We start from the raw sequence: 21,552 nt of genomic DNA, 5'->3' as shown, positions 1-21,552 counted from the left end.
TAAACGAGCATGCGCCTTCCACCACGCCACCTCATTCGCGTGAGCGGTGTCTTACAAAAAGCCTAGACGTGGGCCATGCTATAAGAATGAAGAATATCGGCCTGATGTAAGTGATCGTAGTAGTCGACAAACACCATGAACACCTCAAAACAAAAACACAAAAAGCAGTCCAATTACGTTTGTTGTTGTGGTGGCGGTGGTGTTGGTTGTCTTGCGCAGTGGCGTGCGCAAGAGAGGATTGGTGTTCGAAATCGAAACCCAATTTTTCCCAAATGCAAATTCTACAGATGGGGTATCCACTAGGGATGGTGCGAACCTCTGAAAGGTTCAGGCTCGTGTGAACGCGAACCTTTTTGAAAGGTTCTGTGTGAACGCGAACGTGAACCTCATGACATCACGCGACGTCATATTACTAATTCCAACCCTACACTTCAGCCTATATTAATGACACGATACCTAGCGACGACTCGGGCCACATAATGCCACTATAATGCCACAATACTGAAGTACATATTGACGTTTTAAACGTCGCCAAATGTACCTACTGGTGCAATCAAATGATATCATAATAATCCCATAAAATCAATATCTTCCGTCGCTTTGCCAACAATTTCGGCGAGGACTTGGAAGGGAATATAAGCTTACGCCGTAGCGGTCCAGGCCAGACCGGGCAAAGTATTCGGCGTCTTAGTATTGCTACGTTGATATTGAGCAGAGTGTAAAACGGCTTTCTATACTTGCTACCGATATTACCCCATTAACAAGATATATAAAGCAGTAGCCAACACCCCAATCGCACGGATTTTTTTTATGATACAATGAATGTATCATGTCAAGATTGACCCTGAACGCCTGCTAGATTGTTTACATCAGACAATGATGTCAATTTCATTGATTGGTTGAATAAGCATCATTCGCTGACTACATTAGTGTATTTCACTCTTGATGTTGTGTGATTGCGGGTCAAGCTCATAGCAGAGTGTCACAAAATATTCACAAACGGAAAACTGGATATTTAGAGCAAACTTTTGTGATAAAGCAAGTAAAGTTTTTGAGATTGTCAAGGTGCATGCTCGTTTAGTGCTGATTTCTTATGCCGCCAGCGCCATGCAAAGAGTGGCCCGCAGTTGCAATGCAATAACTTTTAATCAAAGATGTTATAAGGGCGTGAAAATTGTAATATATGAAAAAGGTTCACAGTGCAGAACCTACCAAGGTTCGTTTGTGAACGTGAACCTCTAAATTTCCGAGGTTCACACACAGAACTTTTTTTTTTAGACTTACAATACTGGAGTAAAGTCCGGAAAAAATGGTAAATTTTTCCCGACTTTGTGGTTTATTGACTTGAAAAAAAAGGTCAACTTTCCGGGTCAACTCCCGAAACATCCACCGAAACGTTACTTGACTACTGATTTCCTTTACCTCAGTTCAGTTCTAACCTATATTTAACTAAAATTTTCGAAAAAGACTACAAATTCTCAAAAAAGAGGACATTTGGGCGACCTCCGAGGACACTTTCAAAAAAGTAAAAAAAGGGACAAATCCTCTTACAGGAGGACGTATGGTAACCCTACATGCACCAGTGTCCGATATCGCCTTTATCTTCTTAGGCGATATTTCGGGACGCTGGATATCGAACTGGACATAATTGGCTTGCCGGGAGGAGACCAACAGATCAATGGTCGGTTGTACCTTGCAGTCTTTCAGCAACCAACCGTATGTGCCATGGAATATGTGGTGGTCCAATATGACTTCCGAAGCATGAGATTCGACAGTGTTATTGGTACGGTTTGATATTGCAGCGATATTGATACCAGAAGCGGTGCCAGTAGTAGGCGTCTCCGATTGTTTGCTTTTTCTCCAGCAGGCTAGACATTGTTTAAACTCGCGCAACCTCGGCTTACCAAACTTGCCATGCAAGAATTTATACTTCTTCATGACATTGCCACATTTCCTACATTTGACGACTTGAGAGATATCGGGCGAAGGCGTGCCAGTTGGCTGCGACACTAGAGTCATGCTGATTTCTCATCGTGGAGGAGGTGGCACGGAGCGCCAGTTCCTTGTTTTTATTAATCTGGACAGTTTCGTCTAGTGATTTTGCATCGAGATTTGCAACACCAAGGACTTGCCGCTGAACCTCATCATCAGCCAGGCCGGCGATGACAACATGCCTAACAATTCTATCAGAAAAGTCGTTGACTTGGGTGCAGTGATGCTTGGTAAAATTCATTTGAAACGAGCAAATTCTTGCTGACGCTTTAACCTCGACCAGAAATGCACTATAGGATTGCCCTTGATCCTGCTGGGCCGAAAATAGAGCAACGGTGCGCACGCTTGTGGCGATTTTGACAACTGTTAGAGCAGAGGTCTCAAACAGGCGGCCCGCCAGCGCAGTTTGTGCGGCCCGCGACGACATTTTAGATTTTCATGTATTTGACAATATATAAGTGCCAGATATATACCTTTTTAGGCTTAAAAGTTAAAATCCCTTCTCAAATTGCTCCGAAAGCCTGAAACTATTCATCAAACTTCAACTTCACATCAATTGCAAACGCTACCATGCAGTAGAAGATTCACTATTTCGTCACATTTCCAATTCATGATGATAAAACCCGACCATTAGATGATTCGTGACTGAAATTTGTAAGTTGTGACTTGGACGCGAACTTTGGCGAGCCATTGTCAATCTGTTAGTTACATCTTGGGTCCCTATATCCATGTTAATAGGGCCACTTAAAGGTACTGAGTACCGAAGTGGTACGCTCCAACGATGTTCGGCGTTCCGACACTTTTATTACTATGACACATTCATTAATACATTTATATTGTTATTTATAGGCCCCAATATTCCTAGGTATTTGACCAAGGATAATCATGAGATTAATAGCCCAATTGTCAGAAATATACCCGAATCTGGATTGGGCTACGCTGCTCAACCCTAAATGCTGTGATGTCAGATCAATATCTACTATCAATCTGTTAAATTCAAAATATTCATTGTAGCTGCAAAATAATAACGCGATAGCTTTTATGATGACATCATGCATTTGTCCGCTCGCATGGTGTCTATATCTTATAATTATTATGTATCAAGTACAACGGCAATTCTATTCAAATAGTTATAAATGTGATAATTTTTTTCGTGCCAGGTCCAAATCACATTTATGCGATGTGTACTGAAGGTCAGTCTGTTAGGTCGGCTGCTTTTGAATAGGACAATATCATCCCGTCAAATAAGGCCTACTTGGAAAGACATAGAATACCCCTATTGATGCTGCGGCCCGCGTCGTCGTCTAAAACTGGAAAATTGGCCCGCGAGCACATTTGAGTTTGAGACCTCTGTGCTAGAGATTCAATAGCTTTCGGCATATCACCTTCACTGACCTGATTGAAGTCACCGACTTACTTGAAGAGGTCGTTCGATAAAGTTTTCTCACAGCATTGCCACAGGTGGCTCTTGATTCGATAGTCGGGTATCTCGGTCCCTTTTTTAAAATCGTCCCCTTTTCTGGGGAATATTTGCCATTCCTCCACAGTGGAGCCACGCGAAATGACGAGTCGAATCATAGCAGGGGGTCTTGAACGCGAGACAGGGGGACCTGTTGTGTGGATTTGAGCATGGATTGAGAGCTGTACAGCAGATATGGATCAATTGTAATTTGTAATTGAGCTGAATGTAATTAGTTACATTTTTTCATGTAATTGTAATTGTAATTGAAGCATTTCTATTTTGTGTAATTGTAATTGTAATTGTAATTTGATCAAAATTTTGGTCAATTGCAATCTCAATTACATTTTCATGGAAACCTGACAATCACAACATAAAATAATAATTTAATCAGCAATCATTTATTCGTCGCATCAGTGAAAATCTGGTACGAACCAGGATGACGACGAGGGGCCTTAAGGCCTTAGTAAACAGTCACCATATGTAATAATTAGCCTAGTTACATCGGTGTTCTATGCGTGCTGCGTTATAACTAGATAATTCAGTCACGCTAAACTGTTTCCCATGCTCTAGTAGCAACAGAAAACTTTGTGAAGTACAATATAGGCTAAACCAGTGGTTCTCAAACTGGGGGCGTGCCCCCTTGGGCGGGGTGAAAGCATCTGAACGGGGCGCGACCATCCAGTGAACTAAAATCTTTTCCGCGCCTGGCCCGATTCACCTCCGTTTTATGATTATTGCTCGGTGTATAGTTTGAATTTCGTATCGGAGAATTCTCTCATCAACAGTCATAACCTCCATACCATCAAACTATATGTAAGGATTGGTAACTTTATGGTTTCATTGTGTGCTATGATGATAAGGGGGGCACGAATTATTCACTGTCATAAAGGGGGGCGTGCAGGGTTGTAATGACTCGACTCGAGTCCGACTCGAGTCACGTTTTTCAGATGACTCGACTTGACTCGAGTCATTTTCTCAAAATACAGAAATGACTCGACTCGACTCGAGTCAATTTGTGTATTGACTCGACTTGGACTCAAGTCATTGCGCATGACTCGAACCAAGTCATATGACTCGAGACTCAGACGGCCAAGACCCACGTTTCATTGTAATTTCGAGGAATAGTAAAGTAATCACACTATTGGGATTTCGTCTATTGGTACTGGTACTTGAAAACGCGTCCAGAAACTGCTAAAAATGACGAAAATTAGTATATTATAAATGTGAACCATTCGATATCACCTAACAGAGTTATAAAAAGTGGATTTAACAAGCCTTTAACTTGAAACTTGGCAGTCAACACAATGACTTGGACTCGACTCGAGTCACAATACCATGACTCGGACTCGGCCCTCTGCTCGGTGACTTGGACTCGGACTTGACTCGATGGTGAATTGAAAATGACTCGACTTGACTCGAGTCAAAACTATAAAACTGTGATTGACTTGTGACTTGGTTACAACGCTGGGAGCGTGTCTAAAAAAGTTAGAGAACCAGTGGTCTAAACTAAATCCTAATATTTCAAGAATGGATGAACAGCAAGTAAACTCTTCTGAAACCTGTGCTGAACCATTTCCTACAACGCGGTCAAAGTTTTTTTTAAATCTCTGACCAGTACCGAGGCTTGTTGCATTAATAGCAAAAAAAATTCTCAAGTTTCCAACCAAGGCTTCATCAAGCTTGATCACGCATTTGTAGAGATGTTCTCCCAATCTTATCTCCAATCTTGGCCAAATTTACTTTCGCACCCTAATGTTCATCAAATGCAATCGAACAGTTTCCCAGCAAGTGAAAATGGAAATGCGAACCAAAATATTGTATTTCGTAGTTATCAGGAGGTTCTTTCCTTTTGCATTTATTTTAATTTTACGCCCCTTATCGGTATCATCCTTATCGCTGACGCCTTACCAATTACATTTCATTATCCTGACTCAGCTCTGAGTAGCCTAATCGTTTGATTACATTTCATTGGCATAAATTTTATAACTCATTTTAGCATTCATATACAGAAATTGACTGTATCTATTCATAAAAACAAACAAAAACTGACGTCTATTATATTTTGTGGCTTCTTTGGAAAGACAAATCAGAATCAAGTCAATCAAAGACGCAAGAAGGCTACCATGGCGCCACAAGCCGCCCTTGAAGATTGCCGGATAAAAGACATGAAATATATTTGCCGCTTTTTAAGAAATAGTTTTTTTGCATTTCTTCAATATAGCATATCATTACTGTGTGTTCATATAGTTTATCTGAGTTCTTTTCTCCGGTGTACATAGGCTTGAAGTTCAAAACTAAGTGAGTGCAGTATTGCATTGCATTGCATTTTCCAGAGGTAAAAATTGAATGTGAATGGCATTTTTACCATCTACGATATATGTAGCTGAACGTAGTAATCGCACAGAGCGTTGATGAGGTGCGGTCACGGAGGGGCTCAACTGTAGGCTTACCATACGTCCTCTTTTAAGAGGATTTGTCCTCTTTTTTGACTTTTTTGAAAGTGTCCTCGGAGGACGCCCTTTTGTCCTCTTTTTTGAGATTTTGTCCTCTTTTTTGAAAATTTAGGTCATATTTAGAGGAAATCGCGAGTGATATGCCGCAAATTAGCGCTGAAGTGAAGCTCCGGCGGGTATATCGGAGGGAAAAGGGGTGATTTCAGCTCTGAGCGAAAAAAAGACCTTTTTTTTTTTTTTAGTCATCCACCTGGCAATGTGGAGTGAAAAACGTGTTTTTGAGCTCTGAGCGGAAGTGATGACCTTTTTTTTTTTAGTCATCCGATCATGAAGCGGGTGAAATTTACCTGTTTTTGAGAATTCTTCTCCAGTTTTGCTTGTCTGAAATTTCTGAAAAAGTGTCCTCTTTTTTCATTTCCGAAATATGGTAAGCCTACTCAACTGCTGCATCGTAATCGCAGACTGCAACGAAGTCGGAATATGTGACCATTGTACGGTCAGTCAGACATTCGTATCTGATTCCTATTGTTTGATAAATATAAAGGACGCACTTGTATTTTTTGAACTTTAAGTTGTCAAATCGTGGTCTTTCGTTGTCGAAATGTGAACGATAGGCGGTGCTGCTTTCCTGAATGTATCATCGTGAACTACGGTGGTTTCTATGAAGACGACGGCCCCGTTCTTACTTTGCAACAATGCTTCAAGTTGATGAAGGACACTTCCGTCTGAGCTTTATTAGGGTTTCAAAAGCAGAAATACCAAGTTATGTGTAGTGCAGCCATAGTTCCTGCTATCTCTCCCTCGCACATTGTCTCAATTCGGGCAGTTAAATGTGGCGTCGTATCCGTCATTCTGGGACAATGCATCAATTGCGGAAACTAGGCTTCGAATTTAAAATGCACAGACCAATTAACTTTGTAATGCTGGGATCGATCGAGTCAAGAGTGATGCAAGAATGCGAACATAATATAGAGATTTATATATTATATTGAACACTGTTGCGTGCATACTATAAAACTTTGCCTTGGCGTTACGCATCTGAATAACAATCTGGCGGCCAATTTTTTATGAATACTGGGATTTGCAATTATTATTTCCTTTCCATGAATTTGGTTTCTATGTCACATAGACTTGTTACAAATCATAACAAGGTTCCGAATGCAACATTGCCACAGGATGGTTGTTCTGTGGTTTAGGGCCAGTTGGAGATTTTCGACGTTTGCTATATGTGGAGGAGTTATTTACATGTAAGCAATCCTTAACAAATATTTCAACTTTGATAGTAATGTGCTGAATCGTCCAACGGGAAGGATCCCTCCCAATTCCGTATGCTGGACATCCCAGTTTCACATCAGTTTTACCTCAAATACCAACAATACCGGCAAGGTTCAAGAATAACATTGCCATGTTTAATGTACTTACATTGTTCTGAATGTTTTCAAACAAAACTTGTCTCACCCAAAGATCCTATGGCGGAAATAAAATACGTTGTTGTCAATTTTTGTTAACAGACAGTGTATTATCGTGAATGAAATTCGTTAAAAACTTTGAAGCATACTTCCAAGGTCATAGGATTTTTCTGTCAGCAGCAATCAACATACGATGTGGAATGCTTTGCGATACTTGGGTTCTTCTGATATAGCGATCTGACCTGCGGAATATATGAGTCAAAAATCGAGCTTGTAATATTTAACTGATGATGTACTGGGGTACCAATCACCGACAGTGGCGGTGTTTCACTAAATTCATCGTCCAAGGATCGGAGATTCGAGTCAATACACACTGTGACTCAACTCCAGTCATCGGGAACTTGCGACTCGAGTCGAGTCAGAACACTAGTCACTCCATACAACTTTATTTGTAACGCTTTTTTTGCAGCTGCTCAGATTACAAGTCGTCGGTAAACAATGTGAAGGCATCTGAAATGATGTGGCTCAGCATCGTAGCCTTCATACAAATCGAACAATGTTCAACGCGATGATTTGTATTTTTTTGCACATATGGCATTGGGACTGTCACATTGTCATTATCACTAGCCACATTTGCTCAATTATTCGAATGCTAGACTATTTATCTTTATGTTTATGGTTTTGGGCCATTCGCGATACTGACGATCAGGCGCTTTCATTACTTTGCGACAACCGTCGCAACTCTTCACGAGATTTTCAATGTCGCGATTAATGGAAGGCCATGCGATGTAACGTCGAGCCATCAGCTTCATTTTCGCGATACCCAAATGTCCTTCGTGCAACAGTGATAAGGCTCGAGCTCGAAGTGACTGCGGAATTACTACGCGCTGAAAACCATCAATATTGAGCATGACTATGTCTTCGTGCAGAGAGAGCGAATGTTTGCGAGTCGCAAACCATTGCATTTTGCAATTGTAAAATTCGTACCTGGCTGCTTGCACATGAACTGAGTCCTTGAAGTGTGTAGATAACTTCTCAGTCAACGCGTCGAACGATTGTGCACTGACATTAGCAGCACCAAACAACTTACGTAGGAGCGAGTTGTTTCTGCGCGGCAGTCTGAATCTTGCGCTGCCGATTATAGGCGCAGAAGCCTGTCTATGGGGTTATCTACGGATGCTAATCGTTGTAATTCATACACGTGTTCCATAACTTTAATAACATAATAGCACGCTCAAGTCGAATCCGAATGAAAATAGCTGACGAATAGTGTAGCAACAGCAACATCCAATCGATGAAGATAGCAGACACGTAGTGCAGCAACAGCAACATACGAATTCATGAAGATAGCAGGCACGTAGTACAGCAACAGCAACATACAACTTAATGAAGATAGCTGACACTTAGCACAGCCACAGCAACATACGGCCGACGAACGTAACAGAAGTGAGATTAACGTAAGCAAGGAACCGAAGTAAGTAAAGTAAGATTTACAATTAATTTTGCGTCAACGGTAATAACCAACAAATGGTGGTTCGCAGACGCTTTATATAGCGGTAAGAACAGCCTATCTGAAAAGGCTTGACTACAAATGATTACTAAAATCAGGGTTAACAAATGTTCGCGCAAGCGCGAACACTCCCTCATTTGACTGATCCCGGTCAACAGAATTATCAATGTAATACACGGTCCGAATCACTCGAATCATCATCCACATAGGCAAAGTGAGACTGTACAAGAGGCAAAGTGAGACTGTACAAGGCGAAGTCAGATTGTACAATGACCAACATACAAAGAGCTGCTGAACCTCCGATCCAAAATACATTCTATATATATCACCCTAAATAGTAGAAAGGCGTTCACCAGCTCTACAAGCGATGAGAATGAATCACTTTTTAAATGGTAGGATGGCGTTCGACATCTCTACAGGCGAGAAGAATAAATCATTTGGAATAAATATGGAAGCAGTCAGCAACTCTACACAATCGATGATAATAGATCACTTTGAATTGGTAACGAGGCGTTCAGCATGTCTACAAGCGACGAGAATAAATCACTATGAATGAACGCAGACAATCGAACGCGACTCAACTTGGACAGTTTCACTCAGGCGCGTGATGATGACTCTCGATGTCGGATGAATCGTATCACACTCTGGAAAATTCGTCACCTTCGGAAAAGTCGAAATAATCTTAGAGGCGTCCCCGCAACGTGCAGTAGCTCGAAATGAATATTCCGGAATCATAACAATATTTCCGGCATTGCTCGGTAGAAGTTCTTCAAATAGCCGAATTCTCCTTTCGATGCGAGGTGCCTGACACAAATCTTCTCGACCATCTGCTGCCTTGAATACCAATCCGCGTCATCGTCAGGTTCAGTTCTCAATCATCTTCAAGAGGGTGTTTCAATCTTCCGCATCCAACGTTTGTGCATTTCTGTCGGCAACTGTGACTCAAGCACCCGAGTGAATATGGTCCCTGGTGATATCATCTGGAGAGAGAAGAATATACTCTCCACGCAGTTGCGCTGCTATCTTTGCAATGATCCTGAATGTGGCAGCCATGCAATCGATGTGACTTTCAGACAAACGGAGAATGCTGTAGACAAGATCAACGCGTTGTTGGACGGACTGAACTGACGGACTGAAACCGAGCTCTTGATTGGCGAGACGGTGAACGATGAACATAGACTGTGGGTGGAAACATCGCAATCGTCCGCTCCGTCCAGGAGGAAACGCCCTCTTCAATGTAGAGAACATTCGATGGAAATCCTCTACCGGCAAATTGATTGCAAATTGCAAATTAATTGTAAATTGTTTCTGCGCGGCAGTCTGAATCTTGCGCTGCCGATTATAGGCGCAGAAGCCTGTCTATGGGGTTATCTACGGATGCTAATCGTTGTAATTCATACACGTGTTCCATAACTTTAATAACATAATAGCACGATCAAGTCGAATCCGAATGAAAATAGCTGACGAATAGTGTAGCAACAGCAACATCCAATCGATGAAGATAGCAGACACGTAGTGCAGCAACAGCAACATACGAATTCATGAAGATAGCAGGCACGTAGTACAGCAACAGCAACATACAACTTAATGAAGATAGCTGACACTTAGCACAGCCACAGCAACATACGGCCGACGAACGTAACAGAAGTGAGATTAACGTAAGCAAGGAACCGAAGTAAGTAAAGTAAGATTTACAATTGATTTTGCGTCAACCTTAATAACCAACAAATGGTGGTTTGCAGACGCTTTATATAGCGGTAAGAACAGCCTATCTGAAAAGGCTTGACTACAAATGATTACTAAAATCAGGATTAACAAATGAAATGCGCAAGCGCGAACACGAGTAGCCGAGTAGGTTTCGGGTCCAACCCAGGAGAGTAAACACGCTCTTTTTTTTCTCCATGTTGGAAATGCCGTAAATTGCTAACTGGTGGTTGAATCGTTGCAGATATTGGTCCCATTTCTCCTTTGATTTGATGAACGAATCAAACTTGGGAGCGGTAGCTTCATATGTTGACGCACCGAGACTCAACCTCTGCGTGAACTGTGCCATTTCTTCTTTGTGTTGTTTTTTTGCTGTTCCAGCCCAGCCATCACTTTCGTCATTGTTTCGTCATGCTGTGCGCGTAGTTCCGCCATCTTTTCCTGCTGCTTCTCAAAATACCCGATTCCATGATATATATTCGTCGCAAAAATAACTATGAATCCGAATTCTGACACCAATTGTTATGTTCTTGATCTTGTTTGAACAATAACTCATACGAGGTTGCAATATGAAATCAGTATATTACAACAGAATAACTTTAGACAGGCGACACGATCCAGAGTGCAGTTAAACGAAAAGACCCGTAGACAACAGAACACAGGGTATAAATACAAAGCACGACACACGAGGAAATAATGATTGACGGTAATTACTAATCCTAGACAAATAAGAGTGAAACGATACCAACGTAAATACACGAACATAAATACTTTTTACTTCTATCAAGGTACATTTCAGTTGCAAGGGCCACTGCTCTCTAAATATGACGAGATCTCAAATTAATGATAAAATCGGGACAAAATTTTGGCCGCTGCCATTTTCTTCAGAAAGCCCCCGTAATGGAACTGCAGCTAAATGCTTTTTCCGAAACAAGCCGTTCCACTCTTGCTGAAAAGTAAATCCCTATGCTGTTGCGCCTGCTAGTTTTCGCTGCGTAGCCGTGTGAAATTTCTGGTACACCGCAATCTTGTAGTCCGATTTCTTAGTAGTACGTGGAAACATATGATGCGTCACCGACTTTGCTGCGACATGATGCGACAAAACGGACTCAACTGCGCCCAAAAGTTTATTTCCGATTTTATCTCAAATTTGAGACCGCATCATATGCAAAGCGGGGTTCCGTTTCAAGCATTGTGAGCAGAAGTGCATGCCACCCAATTCCTTCATCAACACACTCTCTGAGCTATCCGATATGAACGTAGATTTTACTTAAAAAGCTGAATACCTAGCTGCTTGTTGTCTTTATGAATAACTCAAATATACATTTATCAATACAGAATACATACCTGCGACGCAAAATATTAAAACTGCACATTTTCCGAATCCTTGAATTGTTGCTTCAGTCATCTGAATCCCAATCGCAAACCTACACTAGGCCAATGTTTACCTATCCCTATATCTGCAACGTCAAAACCTGCCACTCATATGTGTTATGTTCATGCATTTTAAGTTGGTATCGTTTGCCTCTTATTTGTCTAGGATTAGTAATTACCGCCAATCATTATTTCCTCGTGTGTCGTGCTTCGTATTTATACCCTGTGTTCTGTTGTCTACGGGTCTTTCGTTTAACTGTACTCTGGATCGTGTCGCTGCCTCAAAGTTATTCTGCTGATAATATACTGATTTCATATTGCAACCTCGTCGTATTGAGTTATTGTTCAAACAAGATCAAGAACATAACAATTGGTGTCAGAAGTCGGATTCATAGTTATTTCTGCGACGAATACTGTATATATCATGGAATAGGGTATTTTGAAGCTTCTAGAGAAGCAGCCGGAAATGATGGCGGAACAACGCGCACAGCGTAAAGAAGAGCTGGAGCAGCAAACTGCTCGACACAGAGAAGATTTGAAACGACAAGCGAAGCGGCAAGAGATGATGGTGCAACAACAAGCAAAGCATGACGAAGCAATGGCAAAAGTCATGACAGAGATGGCGCAATTGACGCAGAGGTTGAATCCCGGTGCGTCAACATCTGAAACAGCCGCTCCCAAGTTTGATTCGTTCGCAAAATCAAAAGAGAAGTGGGACCAATATCTGCAACGATCACCTTGCAATTTACGGCATTTCCAGCATGGAGAAAAAAAAGAGCCTGTCTACTCTCATGGGTCGGACCTGAAACGTACTCGCTCCTACGTAATTTATTTGGTGCTGCTGATGTCAGTGCACAATCCTTCGACGCGTTGACTGAGAAGTTGTCTACACACTTCAAGGACTCAATCCATGTGCAAGCAGCCAGGTACGAATTTTACAATTGCAAAATGCAGCCGGGACAGTCATACGCCGATTGGATCGCTACTCTACGCGGAATCTCCAAGGATTGCAACTTCACATGCTCAAGAGATGACTGTGATCAAAGCTACGTTGATGAGCTAATGCGCGATCTCATCATTAAAGAAACGCCGCACGCGGATGTGAGACGGCATTGTCTAACACAAACCAATCCATCCCTTAACGACGTTCTCAAAGTAGCCGCAACATACGTAAGAACGCTGGAAACCGATAGGGTTATCCAGGGCGATAGTAACGGTAAAGATACTTCCATCGTCAATAAAATGACGGGAAGTTATCGGAAGGGGAAAAAAACCTTCCAAATCCAACCAAGGCAACTTCCCAGAAAGACTGAAATCCTGCAGCCGCTGTTTCATCGATCACCAGAGAAATGACTGTCAATATCGACATGCAGTATGTCAGAAATGTGGTCGTAAAGGTCATATCAAACCTGTGTGCATGTCTACCAAACCTAGTATCACGCAACAGGTCATTTCCGTCAATTTCTGCACAGTGCCGCTCCTCTCCTTCGACATCGATCTACTATATCGACGCGTAGGAAAGCAGCTCTGGATCGACTCCAGCATCAACGGCATTCCGTTGCCAACACAGTGGGACACTGGTGCACCCTCCGCCATGGTGGGATTGACTGTGTACAAAACTTTGGGCTCTCCGAAACTCTCAGCATACCATTGCTCTTTCGTGGCGTACGGAGACAGGCCACTGAAAGTGAAAGGTATTTGCACTGTAACCGTGCAGGTGGGTTCCGAAGTTCGAGTTGGCTTAAAATTGGTGGTTCTCGACGAACACCGTGGGCAAAACATTTTTGGTCTCGATTGGAGCGATGCTTTCTCCATGACCGCTAAGGGAACGTCTGCTTTGGATGCAATTTCCTCGCAGATGGTCAAATCGCAATCATGTAATACTATCGACCTTTCTGATTCGAACGACAAATTGGTATCTTTTCAGTCCAAATTTCCCTCCGTTTTCTCCAATGTATTAGGACGATGCATCAAGACAAAGGTGACAATTCACTTTAAACCTAATGCCAAGCCCGTATTTAACAAGCCACGTCCTTTGCCTTTCGCAAGGCAAATCGCTGTTCCAACCGAATTGGATAGATTAGTCGATCAAGGTATTCTCGAACCAATCAATTACAGTGATTGGGCAGCACCAATTGTTGCCGTCACTAAATCTAATGGATCAGTACGCATTTGTGGTGACTTCAAAGCATTGAATCAACAAATTCAGATGGATCAACATCCCCTGCCCTCTCTAGATGAAATTCTTCACAAGTTACAGGGTGGTTGTATTTTTACGAAAATTGATCTTGCCGATGCTTCTTTTCAGCTAGAATTAAATGATGATGCGAAGAATTTGTGTGTCATCAACACGCAATTCGGTCTTTTCCGTTAATGACGCATGTGTTTCGGAGTCGCATCTAGTCCCGCAAATTTTCAACGCTGTATTGATGCCATGATCGCCGGCTTACCCGGTGCTGCTAGTTTTATCGATGACATAATCGTTACTGGCACTGATGGACGCGATCATTTTCGCAACTTATCGCTACTCTTTGAGCGCCTCACCGAATACGGTTTCACCGTCAACTTCGCGAAATGCGAATTTTTCAAACGTAGTATCGAGTATCTTGGTCACATAATTGACAAGGATGGCAAGCGCCCGTCTAACAAATCCGTTGAAGCAATCAAACAGTTGCCTAAACCTCAGGATGTTCGCCAGCTACAGGCATTCCTGGGCAAAGTCAATTATTATCGCGCGTTTATTCCTAATTTCACGAATAAAGCCGCTGCCTTGTACCGTCTTCTTCAAAAAGACGCGGAATTCATTTGGAATGCAGACTGTGACGCAGCTTTTCGCATTCTCAAAAACGACGTAATCGACGCTACGCAGTTGGCTCATTATGATGTAAACAAGCATCTCATTTTGTCAACGGATGCTTCGCAATTTGGAATCGGCGCTGTCCTCTCAATCGAGCACAATGGCGAAGAGAGACCGATCGCGCACGCATCGAAAACGCTTTCCGATTCGCAAAAGTCCTACTCTCAAATAGAGAAGGAAGCTCTGTCAATCATTTACGGAGACACTAAATTTCGTCAATTCTTGTATGGTAGAAAATTTACGCTCGTAACGGACCACAAACCGCTTTAAGCTATTTTTTCGCCAGACAAGAAAATTGCCGTGATTACAACGCAACGCTTACAGCGATGGGCACTAACGCTCATGGCTTATCAATATGAAATTCGCTATAAACCGACTAATCAGCACGGAAACGCCGACGGTTTATCTCGCCTACCAAAGGGTCCAGACCCTGAGTTTGACGAACTGGAAATTCGTGAAAACGCGGAGATCGTTCACGCTATTAATATGGCATTCGATGGCTTGCCGTTAACTCGCAATGAAATTCGCGACGCGACGCTGAAGGACAAAACCATGAAACTAGTAAAATTATCTGTCACTCATGGTAATTGGAATCCAAAGACGCACATTGATGATTTTTCTTGGTTTTCGACTCGCAAACATTCGCTTTCTCTGCACGAAGACATAGTCATGCTCAATATTGATGGTTTTCAGCGCGTAGTAATTCCGCAGTCACTTCGCTCGCGAGTCTTATCATTGTTGTACGAAGGACATTGGGGTATCGCGAAAATGAAGCAGATGGCTCGACGTTACATCGCATGGCCTTCCATTAATCGCGACATTGAAAATCTCGTTAAAAGTTTGCCGTAAAGTAATGAAAGCGCCTGATCGTCAGTATCGCGAATGGCCTAAAACGTGTGAAAGCTTTGAACGGATTCACTTGGATTTCGCAGGTCCAATAAACAATAAAATGCTTCTTGTCATCGTCGATGCGCATTCGAAATATCCTTTCATTAAAGCAATGAATATCGGATCTACCACAACTTTGTGTGTAGTCAACGCTTTGAGGGAAGTCTTCTCTATTGCAGGCTTGCCCATAACAATTGTCACGGATGGCGGGCCGCAATTCACGTCGAATGAATTCGATATGTTTTGTTCTAATTTGCCAATCAGCCATATCGTATCACCGTCTTTTCACCCTGCCTCGAACGGGGAAGCGGAGCGTGTCGTCCAGACTTTAAAAGCTGGATTAATAAAAAATTGCGACGGGGGAAAAGATCTCAACTTCGCGCTCCAAACACTTCTCGCTACGTACCGATGTGCACCGCACCCTAGCATAAAGCCCATTTACATGGTCGATCCGTCTTGAATTGTAATCCGTCTCCGAGTGACGTCACAGCAAGCTTCAATCCGACTCGTTCAACCGTTGTGTTTACATGACGCAAAAATAAGACGACCGGCTCCGTAATTCGTACTACCGGTATTGCCTTTGTGCGAGGTGCGAGCTAGCGACATGGCGGAGGTTAAGAAAATACGTTTTGGGGCATGGAGCCAAGAAGAAACCGACCTTCTTTTGTGTTTAATCGAGGAGATGAAGATTATACAGAAAATAGATGGCTGCAAAGGCAGGAACCAGCAGTACTACGGTAGTATTGCCCAGCAACTCTGCAACAGGGGCTACAGCAAAAATTGGTATAGGAATATGTGCAGAATTTTATTGTTTGTGAGCAGTATATGTTTATGCTTTCTTCAGGAAACAGATATCCATTAAGTGGAAAAACTTAAAAACAGTTTACTATACTGTCTTAAAGACTTCCTCCAAGTCGGGCGCTGGAGGAGTAACTTGGCCGTATTTTGCAAAAATGCACAGTCTGATGTGCGAAAGGCCAAGGACAAAAGTAATCTTAGATAAATTATGTAGAGAATGATGGTTTGTTTCAACTCTGATTCCTACTTTGTTTGCACAGGCATTTCAAGGCGAGCTTACAGCTGTCGACACCTTGTCGCAGCGATTTGGTAAGGTTTGATGATTAAACAAGGTAAAAATTGCTTATCATGCTTATCTTTTTGATTATGTATAGATGCAACTGATGATAGCATTAATTCGTCAACACAAGACACCATCGGTTAGTTCTTGATCTTAGTAATTTGAGTCATTCATATTGAGCTGCGTGTAAATTTCAGTCATTAGTGAAGAATCAAATCCTCCCTCTAGCTCAAACCAGGATCTGGAAGATCTTGACGAGCCACAAGAAACAGAACAGCCAGAACAAAGTCAAAGTTCAAAAAGGAAACGAGGTAGGTCTTACTGTTTATGTTAGCAGCACGCGGCACAATTCTCTCTTGAATATTACTAATCAAGATCTCGCTTGGTCCTTCTCAGATCGTATCAGTCAACGTCAGCATAAAAGGAGAAAAGGTATGATGATTGATGACAAGATAAGATGTTGTCAAAGTAGTCTTTGTTGCTAGCCTACCTAAGTTTTGCTTGACGTGGCGCATATTTTGTTTAGATGAAGTTGGATGGGACAAGTATATAGCTGCTTACAAGGAGCAGTGCCAAAAGGACAGAGAGTCACGCGAGAGATTGGTTATGTCCCTGAACCAGACCTTGCGAGACTCGATAGAGTACTTGGTAACAAACCAGCGACCTGCTGTAGTTCTGCAGGTACCAACAGCTAGCGAGGCAGAGGAAGGCATTGAGGAGTGATGGGAACATTGGACTCAGCGGTTAGCGAGACAACAGACGGAGCAATGATGAGTGCGTTTGACTATTTCGTTTACGTTTTATTTGAATTAAAAACAGGAAAAAGAAATCCGGCTGTTTATTCCGTTAATCAATATACAGGAAAGCTGCGGTTCGCTACCAAAACGGGCTACTATGGTAGATAGACTCATGTTGAGTGGGGCGGATAGAGAAAATGGGACAGCATGCACTGGAGATACACATTGTGTGAAATAATTTAAGCAGTGGTTCTCAACTGCAGGTCTGCGAAACGTCTAAATTTACAAAATGATTGGTAACCATATTTTATTTTCAAAATAGAGAAATTACGAGGTAGTTTCGCTTCATTACTGCATCAACCGAATGACCATCTGAGATGAAATAGCCTAATGAAACAAACATATTGCTGTTTAGAGATATTTTGTTGATAAAATAGTAGCAATAGTAAGGTCAATGAGCGTGATTCAATTGTTTTGCAAAGTCAATTTACCTGTGGTATCCATAACCACTATTCCAAAACAACTTCAAGATGAGCTGCTGTTTGTCACTAGCCTACAGTTAATATTCGCAAAACACAGATTGCACGGTACATGAGCTAAATTTGAACCAAAACTTGGGGTCCGCGAAGATAAAAAGGTAGAGAACCACTGATTTAGAGGGACACTAGTTCAGATGCTAACAGTAATTACAGACTAATTCATAACACTATTAATGAACATACCAACTAATGTACATGGAGCAAATGTCCAGGCACTATCATACATAGTCAAGAATTTGCTCTTGTCAATCCAAGGTGACAACCAACATCGCCTATCCTATATGCGAAATGACCGCCTTAGTGACTGCGTACTGTTCAAATGTTCAACTATAGCTTGTCGCACATTGTGGCCTTCGTGATGCAGATCGGTTTGTGGTATTGCGTTGGTCGGCGGCTGCTGGTAAGCGCTCACAGGTCCAGTGTGATGAGGAATGGCGATGGAATTCCTTTCACAAAGGTTATGTAATGCGCAGCAAGTCGAAACCAGTTCTGGTATCGTGTCGACAGAAGTCCCGATCTTGCGGCCGAGAATGCGCCATCTGGCTTTTAGTCGTCCAAAGGCGTTTTCTACACATATACGCACACTACTGTGATACACGTTGAACGACTCTTTTTCTGGCGCAATTCCCTGTCCGATGAAAGGTTTGACTAACCACGGTAGAAGGGGATAAGCTGGGTCCCCTAAGAGCAGCAATGGAAGTTGCTGTCCATTCAAGATGATTGGTGCCTGGAAAAAGAGGGTGATGCCGAGAGTGAATCATGTGAGAGAACAGAAATTTCAAACCTTTGGTAACTTGTCAAAATGCTTGAATAAGCCAGACTCCGCAAAGACCGCTGCATCATGGGTGCTGCCAGGCCATTTAACATTTATATCACGAAACCTGTAATGATTAGGTCATTGAAATATCACTAGACCTAGGTAAAATACAAAATATACTAACATGAACTTATCGTCGACAACTGCCTGAAGTATAATGGAGTCCCAACCTTTACGATTTGTGTAATCCTTCTTTCCTTCAGAAGGCGCAGCTATAGGAATATGTGTCCCATCAATACATCCAATAACCTATAAGACATGAACATTGAAAAAAACTCCAGTAGATTGATTTTTCGCTACAGTAAGATACCTGAGGAAAGTGGTGTTCTCTTTCTATACGCGCTGCGATTTCTTTAGCTTCCCCCAAACTTGGCCAAGAAATAAATAGGTGCAACCGCTTTGTAATGGCTGTACAAAAACTATAACAGAAATTAAAGTTGCTTTCAGTTGTGATAATCCTATCATTTTTGTGTATGCAGGCTTACCGTTTGACACAATTGCATACAGAAGATTTGCTGACGCCAAAGGTATGGGCAATGGTTCGGTATTCGGCTGACGACGCCAAGGCATAGATACCAATTGCAGTTCTCTTTTCTGCGGAGATTGGCTCGCGTACAGTCACATCATCTGATACAAATATAAAAAGATGATAACAGATTGCTTAGACAGCTTGAAACACCATACACATAGCATGTTTCTCTTGGCTATAGTCAGAGATCACAATAATTGTCTAATATAACTGAACAGGACACATATTTTCTCATTTGGCAACGTTTGTACTCAAATCTGTAACAGAAAATACCAGGACTGAAGCTAGGAAAGAAGTGGCATGTTGAAGTGTGAATGCGCCGAAACAATACAACGTACCTGGCTTCATATCATCATAAACAAGATGCACAAGGCTGGTGAAAGTTTCTTTTGTAATCCTGAAATTTTCAATCCACTGTGCATCATTGTAAGACATTACGTCAGTTTCCCAATACTTCCCAGCCCTATAAAGTTAGAAATACCCGATAAACCAGTGGTCACCCCGCTGTGGTCGGTGAGCAGTTCATTATTATAGGGACTATGTGCATATGCGTTGACTGAACACTGTTCAATTCAGATTGTAAATTCTTTGACCGGTATACACACCTTACATGCATCCAAATCCTTCCAAAACGATTTCCTTGTAGCTCCAAATATGATGACATTATTCTCAGGTGATGATCTATATTTGGTGTTGATATGATTTGATGGATGGAATCTATCGCAAATTTGATCGCGAACAAAATTGCGAGTTTCTCATATTCAGTAAGCATTATTTTATTAATATAAACCTCAATTATCTGTAAGAATATTAAAATTCAGTACGGTAATATCCTGTTCAATAGCAGCTAACTCCCTAACCACCTGCAACTGCATGACATAACTAAAAATAGCGATGCGCCCAATATACTTTCACCCGCGTCACCAACACCAAGGTATGTTTGTTTACCGGTACTTCCTGGCCTTCAGGCTTCAAGCCGTCCCCAAGCGACTCTGCGGAACGGATTGAGCTTCAAGACGGATTGAAGCAGTTTGCCTTTTTTTCTTTTTCAAAAACGAGAGAGTCGGATCGACGAGTCAGCTTCGAAGCTGACCCAAACGGCCATGTAAATGGGCTTATAGACTGGAAAACGCCTGCTGAGATTTTACATGGTCGGCAGCCGAACAATTTGTTAAGTTTGTGCTCGCCCTTCGATAAATCGAAACCCGTTACGCCTAGACGAGATTGGTTCCTCTGTTTACGCTCGCAGTTACTGACGAGGACCAAAGTGGGTTGCTGGCGTGGTGGCGGAAATACTGGGGCGTGTTGTGTACATCATAAAAACAGATCATGGGTATGGGAGAAGGCATAAAAACCAACTCCAACCACGCTTGATTTCCACAAGTAATGATACAGCCACACAGGAAGTTGCTCAGCCTCAACAGTCCCAAGCTGATCAACCATTGGTCAGGAATAGGGCACAACGTCCTGCAGCTAGTCCTGCTCGAACGTCGGGCAGACGTTATTCGCTTAGAATTAGGACCCAAACTGATTTCTATCGGCCAACGTAAATTACCTTGTACTCCTAACTTACAAGGGTGGACTGTTATGTTCATGCATTTTACGTTGGTATCGTTTGCCTCTTATTTGTCTAGGATTAGTAATTACCGCCAATCATTATTTCTTCGTGTGTCGTGCTTCGTATTTATACCCTGTGTTCTGTTGTCTACGGGTCTTTCGTTTAACTGTACTGTGGATCGTGTCGCTGCCTTAAAGTTATTCTGCTGATAATATACTGATTTCATATTGCAACCTTGTCGTATTGAGTTATTGTTCAACAAGATCAAGAACATAACAATATGCATACACCCTTCTTGCTGTATAGGCCTATAATGCATGATGTATACAAATACGACTTAGTTTTCAATAGCGCTTAGTTATATTTAGTCTATGACAACGTGACAGCTTGAATTGCCACTCCCACCAGTAACATGACACTACAATATTATCAACATTTTTACACTGTAACTCGTCATAGCTGCCAGTATATTTACAGAAAGTAAATGCATGCCGATGGCAATATCACAAATTCCTCTCCATTACGAGGAAGTGATCATTGCAACATAGCTATTCTATTGTCTTGTCTCAATTCGAAAACAGAAGTTGATGCGTAAGACTCCATAAGATTGAACAATGGTCAGTCATGCAAATAGACACAGATTGC

General features: G+C 42.1%; 2 protein-coding genes across 2 annotated transcripts in view; one reads left to right on the top strand and one right to left on the bottom strand.

The window, feature by feature from the left end:
• Positions 1–21,552, bottom strand: part of LOC145436591 (uncharacterized) — a 160,781-nt gene that overhangs the window by 119,822 nt on the left and 19,407 nt on the right. The window lies entirely within an intron of this gene.
• On the top strand, positions 16,175–17,556 carry LOC145435640 (uncharacterized). Its single transcript, XM_080312936.1, has 7 exons — positions 16,175–16,432; positions 16,494–16,638; positions 16,708–16,756; positions 16,822–16,866; positions 16,925–17,038; positions 17,124–17,159; positions 17,254–17,556. Exons 1-7 carry the CDS (start codon positions 16,254–16,256, stop codon positions 17,448–17,450), a joined length of 765 nt encoding a protein of 254 aa, XP_080169062.1. The 5' UTR covers positions 16,175–16,253; the 3' UTR covers positions 17,451–17,556.

The sequence above is a fragment of the Botryllus schlosseri genome, chromosome 3 (assembly GCF_051294905.1).
Source record: "Botryllus schlosseri isolate E-star chromosome 3, Bs_hap1, whole genome shotgun sequence".
Lineage (NCBI taxonomy): Eukaryota > Metazoa > Chordata > Ascidiacea > Stolidobranchia > Styelidae > Botryllus > Botryllus schlosseri.
This window is presented reverse-complemented; position numbering and strand designations above follow the sequence as displayed.